At 37.9% G+C, this 9,347-nt stretch overlaps 1 protein-coding gene across 2 annotated transcripts; it reads left to right on the forward strand.

Moving 5' to 3' along the window:
- Nucleotides 1-1,312: 1,312 nt before the first annotated feature.
- SMIM15 (small integral membrane protein 15) lies at nt 1,313-5,047 on the forward strand. 2 transcript variants are annotated; one of them, XM_012721901.1, is made up of 3 exons: nt 1,313-1,404; nt 2,590-2,706; nt 3,612-5,047. In XM_012721901.1, exon 3 carries the CDS (start codon nt 3,640-3,642, stop codon nt 3,862-3,864), a length of 225 nt encoding a protein of 74 aa, XP_012577355.1. In that variant the 5' UTR covers nt 1,313-1,404; nt 2,590-2,706; nt 3,612-3,639; the 3' UTR covers nt 3,865-5,047. The 2 variants fall into 2 exon arrangements, with proteins under 2 accessions (XP_012577355.1, XP_012577356.1); XM_012721902.1 differs by lacking the exon at nt 1,313-1,404 and adding an exon at nt 1,413-1,469.
- Nucleotides 5,048-9,347: the final 4,300 nt, after the last annotated feature.

Genomic DNA, 9,347 nt, shown 5'->3' on the forward strand with positions numbered 1-9,347 from the left:
GAGTAGGATATTAAAATACTCTGACCTCCTTTTGGGGTTACTATATGGGCAAGTTAAAAAAAATAAACATACCAACACATAAAGTTACCTTCAGCAAGTTTTCAGTACACATAACCCAGTGGCTGAGCCTGCTTTTTCTGGCTATTCCAGGTACAAGCTAGGTCCAAGTAGCACAAGTTTTGAAACCATCATCCAAGTTTTCAAACAAGACTGAGTAAGAAAACAACTGCTGCTAATACAACATACAAACATTAACATATGCCTAACGAACAGTGTTTTAGATCATTAGATTATTTGCCAAAAGCCTGTTCCCTGGAAAATAATAGTTACTGTTGTTATACCTAAACCAGTTAAGCATGTCACAGCTTGCTCTCAAACAGAACATGCTATAGTCTTTCAAAAATAAAAACCTGCTTTATTTGGCATACAACCAACAGTCAAGAGGTCTTGCAACATTTGCGGAGGCAGTCAAACGGAGCAGTTCAGTGCAAGCAATCACAAAATCTGGTCACCAATCGAACCAGAGCAAATCTCTCAGTTCTTGCAAATTGGAAGACAGTATTAATTCAATCTTTCTGCTTGTTGATTTTTACATCTATGTGTGCGCTGAAAGAACAAGTACCTCTGTGGGAACTTTAAGCCCAAACAGTTACATTATTTGTCAAGTTCACTATGGACAAGCACAGATCATTCTTTTGTCAAATAAGTTAGGTTCTTAATGACAGACAACAACGAAAAGCCCTCTTCAAACAGTAAAGTTGCGTTTCATTGAATAACAAGGTTCAGACGATCGACCACGACCCGTCTCATCTGTGCTAGGATTTAAACTATTTTCCAGCCAGAAGATGGAGGGGGAGAGGAGGGACCGGTGTGAACCAAAAAGAACTCGCCAGAATGTGTCAAGAGTCGTCGGGTGACCCTCACCTTGACTTCAGGCAGTTTGCGGGGACAGACTTCTCTCTTGCAGCCTCTCTTTGATCTGACTTTCCAGGGGCCCCCGAGTCCGCCCACCTTCGGCTCTGGCAGCGGAAGGGACTGTTTCCCTGAGGGGAAGGGGAAGCCCTCAGCTGTGCTGGACCCGCTCCCGCTCGCCAGCCGCCCGAGCCCACCCGCGCCTCTAGGCCCGCCCCTACGTCCCGGCAGGCGGCGACGGGCTCCGGCTCCTTTCCATACACCACCCCAAGCCCCGCACGCCTCGCGCTACCTCACCTGCCGCTCCCCGGAAGCCCCGGCACCGCCCCGCCCCCGCAGCCCTCCCGCGCCCGCTCCTCCGAGGTCCCGGGACCAAGCCGCGGTGGCGCAGCCGGAAACTGGCCCCTGGACTTCCTCAGCCCGACTCCTGGGGGCCGGTTCGGGGGCGGGACTGGAAGCCGCGGCTTCCGCCTTCCTGCTTCCGGCCTGGAGGTGAGTTGCGGGTAGGGGTCCGAGACGCGGCGCGATGCGGGCGTCCGGTGGTCCCCGCTGTCCAGGTGCTGCGGTGCTCCGGCGGGGCGGCAGCGGCACGGGCGGCGGGCGTGGCGAGCCGGCCCGGGGCTCCGCTGGCGGCCGTTCTGCGAGCCTTGCCGGGCCCGGGCTCGCCAGGGCCGAGGGCTGGGGGTGAACGTGGCCCCGCGGGTGGCGGCCGGTGGAGTTAGGGGAGCAGAGTGAGCCTGGGAAAACCCGACGGAAAAGGGGTGTAAAGGGCCTCTGTCTGAGCTGCTGTGTGTCGCGGGTCTGGGCTGGAGATCTAGGCCGACTCTCGTTTCGGAAAGATTAATGACTCGTGAGGGCTGGGAGGTGCGCGCGTTAGGGTCTGAAGTTGTGCCCGGGAGGTGTGTGACCTGTGAGCCCTCTCTTTGCTTTGTGATAAGGGCTAAAACTCTGCCTTGAACCAGGTTCTTCTTTTTTCTCGTGTTGCCCTTTATTGCAAAGTTTCTTTGCTTCTCTCTGAATGTTGGCATTAGTTAGTTAATTCATTAGCGGACTGGAGACGCTGGATCTCACCGTCCAGTGCCCACCGTGGGTGTGGGGCGCGCGAGTCCGGTGAGCAGGCCATTTAAAATAACAGCCTGTTGTTGTTAGGTTCTTTAATGTGTCTTCAGTTGAAAATAACGAAGAAACTAGACATAGATAATTATAACTGGTGGGAATGGGGCTGATTTGTATTTGCCTCTTTTTCTATAAAGAACACGAATTGTACTAAAAAGGATTTAAAAAGAAACTTTTAAAGGGCAAGGCTAGGTATTTTCTTTTGTGGTCATGCACCTAGTGCTGTAAATTCTCGACATCTTTTGTAGTACTAAAATTTTCACGATCTGGGAATGGGTATGAGTATTGAAATAAACAACTTAGTAAAATGTTTGATCTCTAGTAATTAGAATTTAATCTAGGTCATTTGCATTTGTAGTAATTCTTTTTCCTCAAGCTCAGCAGAAATTAAAACTAAATGCTTATAATGTGCCAGTCATATATGACAGTGACATAAGCATGTCATTTATAGGTTACATATATAGAATTTAGGATTTTTTCATTTAAGATTGTTTTGTAATTACTCTGAAAATTGTGATTTAAACGTTTTTATTTATTCTTTTCAACCCACCCACTATACAGCATTTAAACCTTGTCTCAGAAGTGTATGTTAAAGAAGACAACCACCCAAGGATCATCCGAAATTGTGGCTTGCTAATAATCCCAGGACAAAGTTAGAGATAACTACTCAGGCGTAAGGTAGATGATTTTTAAAAACCCAATTACAATTTTAAGTGGCTGATTATAGACCCATGCCCTACTCAGGTATTCTAATTCTCCACTCGGAGAAGAGGGTAATACAAACATAAAAAGGTTGAAAAGCCTTCGGGCAATATAGAAAATGTCATTCAAACCCATCAAACCCACACCATCCTCATTTGCCATATGGTCCTTTGGTACTAGTTCAAATGGAATAAGATGCATGGCGCCTGTTATGATTACTTTTCTCATTTATTAAATTTATTCTCATTCATGAGATGGTATCCTCAAATAGGAGAGTTCTCAAGGCTAAAAGATGAAAGAGGATGTGAATTAGTATGCTACTTTTGCTTTTATCATGGAATAGAATCAGAGCATCCTCATCCTCTCCTTTCACATTTGAAAACAGTCATCCATTACCTACCTTTCCCTAAGTATTTCACCTTAGGCTTGTCCTTTTCAAACACCATGATGATTAGTACTTTTCTTAATTAGTACTTAATAATACCTGGGCTATGACAAATAGGATTTAACTATTTCCTGAAATGAGTGCATAAAATGCAATTCTTTTAAAAATCTTTTGCTTAAGGGTTGTCTTGAATATAGGATGCATATGAGGATGCATAGTTCTTATGACAGATTCCTCATATTTTTAATGTTAATCTTTGATGCCTTCACATCTTTTAATTGTTGCTCTGATTGTCCTACTCCAGTTTTTTCTTGACAGTAGATAGCCTTATTAAAACATAGTGCTAAATAACTTAAGAAAAAAAAACCTTATGAATGATGGAATTCTGAGTTAACTGATTGTATAATGTAACTTTTTCAAAATTTGATTAATCACATAATGTTTTCTGTTGTCTCTCCACTTCCTATTTCTCCTACTCTCTTTCCTTCCTCACAAGTGCCCCCATTTATAAGACTGCTAAAAAGATGTTTGACATCAAGGCATGGGCTGAGTACGTTGTGGAATGGGCTGCAAAGGACCCATATGGCTTCCTTACAACAGTTATTTTGGCCCTTACTCCATTGTTTTTAGCAAGTGCTGTATTGTCCTGGAAATTGGCCAAGATGATTGAGACCAGGGAAAAGGAGCAGAAGAAGAAACAAAAACGTCAAGAAAATATTGCAAAAGCTAAGCGACTAAAAAAGGATTGAAGGAATGAACAAGCTTTGCAAACAGGAACATCGTTTGGAAAATTATGCAGTTTTAGAAGGACCCACTAACATTTCTCCTTTGGATTTTATGACAGTATTATTTAGTAATGAGTTCTGAACATATGGAAGAATCATGTTAGTTCTGACTTCACTCTAACAACTTTTAGGCTTTGGTGTAAAAGTCTGTTGACAGTTACTGTAAATTGGCATTTATTGTGCTACAAATTCCTTGTAACTGGCTTAATCATTTGCCATCATACAGCTCATGTACTGAAATGAAAATATCCTGTGGAGTAAAGTGACTTTAAATTCTGGTCTCAAATAATGACTTAAAATGGGGTCCTGTTCTAGACATAGGGTAGTAAGAATGTAAAATTCACAATTTTAGTCAGAGCTTAAAAGTGTTCTTTAGCTTAAAAGAGATACAGTATATTATATCTTTATCATTGCTTATTTCATAGCATAAAATCATTTGTAGCTTACCCAATGCAAATAATATTAATCCTTGAGTCTTCTATTTTCTGCATTTCTCTGAGAGGCTAGTAATGATCAGGCATTAAGCATTTTTTAAAGATCTAATTTTATAAAGAATTCTTTTATTATCTGGACTATAGACCATCACTTACTGGATATAATAATTTTTGTACTTATCAGCACTGCCATTTTCTTCGAGATGACTTGTTGAGTAGAGTGACACTATAATTTAAAAATGCCAAACCTTGTAGTACCTTCTTGGAACCAGTTTATTCTTACCGTGCTAGAAATAGTTAAAATATTTTATCAGATAATTTGCTGATTGTATATATCTGGTTTTGTTTTTTATTCTTTAACTCCTGTGGTAGTGATGCCCTGTACTTTTTGATCAAACAAGTTCAGGGTAGAAAATTTCAAGTTCTTTCAAGGAATGTTTAAAGAGTAACAGTTAAGTCTTAATAAGTGGTAAAGAAAGGTTTAAGATTTGGTAAGATTTTGTTGATAGTAGTGGTTATTGGGTGAAAATAGTAAATTAAAATGAGAATGTTATGATTAGAAATAAAGGATATTTCCTTCAACTAAGTATAACTGGAAATCTTTATTATTAAACAAGGATTTTTTAAATGCATGGTTCAGTAATCATCATTGTTCTTATTTAATAGCTTACTAATGTCTTCACTTCTGACAATGAATTTTAAATTACAAAAAATTGTTTAACACCTTTAATTTAAGAAACTAGATATTGAAATAAATTTGATACTTTTTTAATAAAAAGGTACTTGTTTTTTTATGTAGTCATTCACTAATTCAAATTATATATGTACGGAAGTCAGACTTCAAAGAGTTACGAATTTCATTTATAGTTAAGCATGCTTACAAAAGTTGCATGCAGGTTTAAAATATGAGAACACAAGGACTCCTGAAAATGTCAATGGTTTGTCTGAAACACTTGCTGTTAGTTTAGGTTTTCAGTTCCTACTTAGTACCAACTCCAGGTACTAAAGTAGTTCAATCTTTAGTTATGAGTTATTTTGGATATGACCTAGGATATGGCTTTTATATTTTTGAACTGAAACAAAACTTAAAGATGCTTATGTAGAACTACTGACCAAATGGAGCTGTAGAACCCAGTTTAAGAAAAACTTAAAAACTAAAATGTGTTTAGGTTTCTGTGATCAAGCTATACATGGAAATAATTTATATATACGTGTCTTGCTTATGGGCACATTTTAGAGTGAAAATAAGCAACAGATATATTCATAATTCTTAGTTATCTACTAAAGCTATGGTTTCTTTGGTTCTGTTGTGACAATTGAAAAATAATCATTAAACTCAAAATCTGTTTTGCTATAATTTGGTAAAATCTTAACACATGCCAATTTTGTGTGTGTGTGTGTGTGACATATGCCATTTGTTACTTCAGCTTTTCCCAACATTTGTGAAACATCTTATACAGGAGAACATTTTATGCATAGGAGATCAATAAGGCTTTGTAATACTTGTGTCTATGAGAGTGCGTGTTGGAAAGAGGAGTGTGAAGTAGAGATGATTATGAAGTTTGGGATTTTTCAGAAAAAAAAATATTCTCATTGTACTGTTGAAAGAATTCCATTTATTATCCAGAATGCCACTTTAAAAATTTGTTTATTGAACTCTCTTGTTTCTGAGTTTTGAGAACTACTGTAGTTAACTTTTTTTTAAAAAAAGATTTATTTTTGCATACAGAACTGGGGCACAAGCCAGAGGTGTGGGGGTGGTGAGAGGGTTCACGGAGACAGAGTAGGGAGAATAGGCAGGTCCACGAAGTACACTGCTGAGGGGAGCAGTGGGCTGTCAGGAGAGGTCTGCCACGCCATGTGGTCACCTCTGGGACCAGGGATCGAACTCATCCTGAAGTGGCTTTAGCTTTTTAGTGCTGTGCTTTAACTTGCTGTGCCAGCAGGGAGGGCCCTCTAGTTACTTTTCATGGCTCATTTTTGGGCAAAAACAAAACAGACTGCCTGTGACAAACATTTTACCAAAAAAAAAAAAAAAAAAAAGCTCGTATATCAGGATTTGATTCATAGCGTCCACATGATAAATTGCACCATGATATTACAGCACAGAAGTACAGGGATATTTTTTACTTTTATTATTTGAAATTACAGTAAGCAAACTGGAAATAAGCTTAGGAACTTCAACACCAATGTGGAGGTAAATTATAATTAACAGCATCTCACTCTCCTTATGCATAAAGTGGCAAGGGGCACTATGTCACCTCTGGTTTTAAGCTTGAGAAAATTTGATCCCCTTTTAGGAATGATTGCTTTTATGTCTACAGTAGGTTATGGGGTCACTGATTTATTCAATCATTAAAAAAGGACCCCAGGTACCAAAAGTTTGGTCCAGGTACCAAAAGTTTGGGGGAGCACAGGTAAAATTAATTCCTGCATAATTTCTTAGAGAGTCTTTTAACATCACTATCATAAATGTTCCTCACCTCTGCTTTTTTTCTCATAGTTTTAGAAAACCTGGTAGAAACAGAGTTAGGTTACATTTTAAATAGTGTTAATGAGATAGCATTACAAAATCAATATAATAGTATTGATGCAAGGCTAATTAAACAAGAATTCTGTTAGTAAAAGAATGGAAAAGGATGGCAGTGAGAAAGGATTTCCTCCATTTTCATTGATTTTTTTTTTAACCTCAAATATCCAAGGCATAGCTAATGCTAGGTTTATATAATTAAATCTAACAGCCAACACTTAACACTTAAAGCAGTTTGTATAACAGAATAAGCCCATTATTAAAAATGAAAAATATACTATATGTATGTATAGCAGAAACAGGAAGTATTTATCTCTGTACTTGGGATAATATGACACTTTCTAAAAACATTTTTACTTTTGAAATTAAATACTGTGTAGATTTGAAGTCTGGTAAAGAGATGAAAAAAAGGCATTTTTATACATGGAAATGCCTAAACTACAAAATATGTTGGATAAAATAACACATTAATTCTGCTTTGAGTGTGTGTCACCTAAAAGCTACAAGGATTGTTTGGAAAGGCAGTCTTAATTAGGCCAAGATTATAGTTTAATTTTTATATAAAACAATTAACTTTTGTTTTAACACCACCTTAACAGCACTACCAGGCACCCTAAAAATGTTAGTCTTGAGGAAAGGCGTGTGAATGGGTTACTACAAACGTCATTCCCACCTCTCAAAATCACCTTGAAAAGTGCATGCTCTACAAATGGAGGCCAGTATCATTCTGTTAACAGGAATTCTTTCACAAGGACTTGACTAAGATTTCCTTTTGCTGCTTATGTAAGATAGGAGCTTTAAAAAGCCATTAAAATTGGGCCCTCCCCACGGGATTTTGTTGATGGCACGTGGGAGACATGGTAATGGGAAACCCGCGGAGATTACAATTGAGATGGAAAAAAAACATGCACAAAATTTTGTAAAAATAAACTGTAAAAAAAATAAAATAAAATAATTGGGCCCTCTCTGATGGTGCAGCGGGTTAAAGCACTGCACTAAGAAGCTTAAGCCACTTCTGCATGAGTTTGATCCCCGCCTGTCCAGGAGGAGTTCCACATGGCGCGGCAGACCTCTCCTGGCCCGCCCGCTACTCCCCTCAGCAGTGTACTTCGATCTGCCTGTTCTGCTCCCAGCTCTGTCCCTGGTGAATCCTCTCACCCTCCACATCTCTGGCCTGTATCCCAGTTCTGGATGAATAAATAAATAAATCTAAAAAAAAAAAGCCATTAAAATTAGTGTAAATTCTGTTAAAATATAAACAGTCCGTATGGCAAGTATTTGCAATATATATATACAGAATGCAATTAATAAGCTAATAGAAATTTGGGATAGAAATATTTTAGCATGCTTGAATAAATTTTCCTGTTACCCAGGCTTCAAGAACATCTTAATTTACAATCTATATTACAAATTTGACCTCTGTGTATTGTGTAGTGCCTAGTTCCTTTGTGTTTCTGTGGTAAAATATAAAATTAGTTTGAAATGGTGTAGAGACAGTGGTTAACCAGATATTAACAAGGGTACTAGAATATTAGTATTATCATCTAGGGACTTTTTTTGTAAGTTACAGTGATTATATTTGGTTAATTTGTTTTAGTGAAAAATATTTGAGGTATTTTTCTATAGCTTATTTTTTAAACAAAATTTTTACCCTTTGTTTAGTATCTTACGTAATTTTAGGAATTCATTGTTAAAACTTAGGCAAGATTTCCTTAGAGCATAAAAATTTGGGTCATTTAGTCAGTAAATATTTAGTACCTATTGTACTTCCAAATACTTGATAGTAAATTAACGTTAGAACTAAGCAACAAAATCTTGGTTATGCATCTCAGAAATAAGCCTTAGAAATATTTTTGTACTTAATTAGTGCTTTAACATGAATATTGTCATCTCTACATTTTTCTTCAGCATACAAGCACCTAGAGTTCCCATTATCAGTGGAATTGCTTTCTGAAAACCTATTTTCCATTTTCTCAGAGTAATTTTACTCTCATGGAACTCCAGTTATTGTACCATTTCTGTTTACTTTTTGTTATGGATTGTCTACTACTGTTGTTCTTAGACATCTATTAAAAGTATAACCTCAATTCCACTGTAAACTAGTTTTTGTCCCATCTATTCATCAAGGTCTCTGTGGTTTCTAGACAATTTCATTTATCAACTAAGTTTTATTGGCCTCTACTGCTTTATGCGAGTTCACATTTTTGATTAATCCTTTAGAATCTTACAGAATGCCTCTCTAGTCTTCTCATTCTTTCTGCTTATTATTTGATCAGTTGGGAGAGCTAACTTTATGCTTATATTTTCTACCAAAATAGACCTTGAATGATTCCTGAATGATAAAAAAAAGTATAAAGATACAAAAGTATGCCCTGAGCATTTACAGCTACATATGCTATAGCACATAAGGTTTCTGTAGTTTAAAACCGTGCTCTCAACGTACACTAACAATTTAAGGTTAAAGAAAATATTGGGCAGTCAAA

Source organism: Condylura cristata, unplaced genomic scaffold, assembly GCF_000260355.1.
Source record: "Condylura cristata isolate star-nosed mole 26May11 unplaced genomic scaffold, ConCri1.0 scaffold00007, whole genome shotgun sequence".
Lineage (NCBI taxonomy): Eukaryota > Metazoa > Chordata > Mammalia > Eulipotyphla > Talpidae > Condylura > Condylura cristata.

Bases quoted from the DNA above. Each gene is read 5' to 3' on its own strand.
- SMIM15 (XM_012721901.1), top strand. From the start codon at position 3,640: ATGTTTGACATCAAGGCATGGGCTGAGTACGTTGTGGAATGGGCTGCA.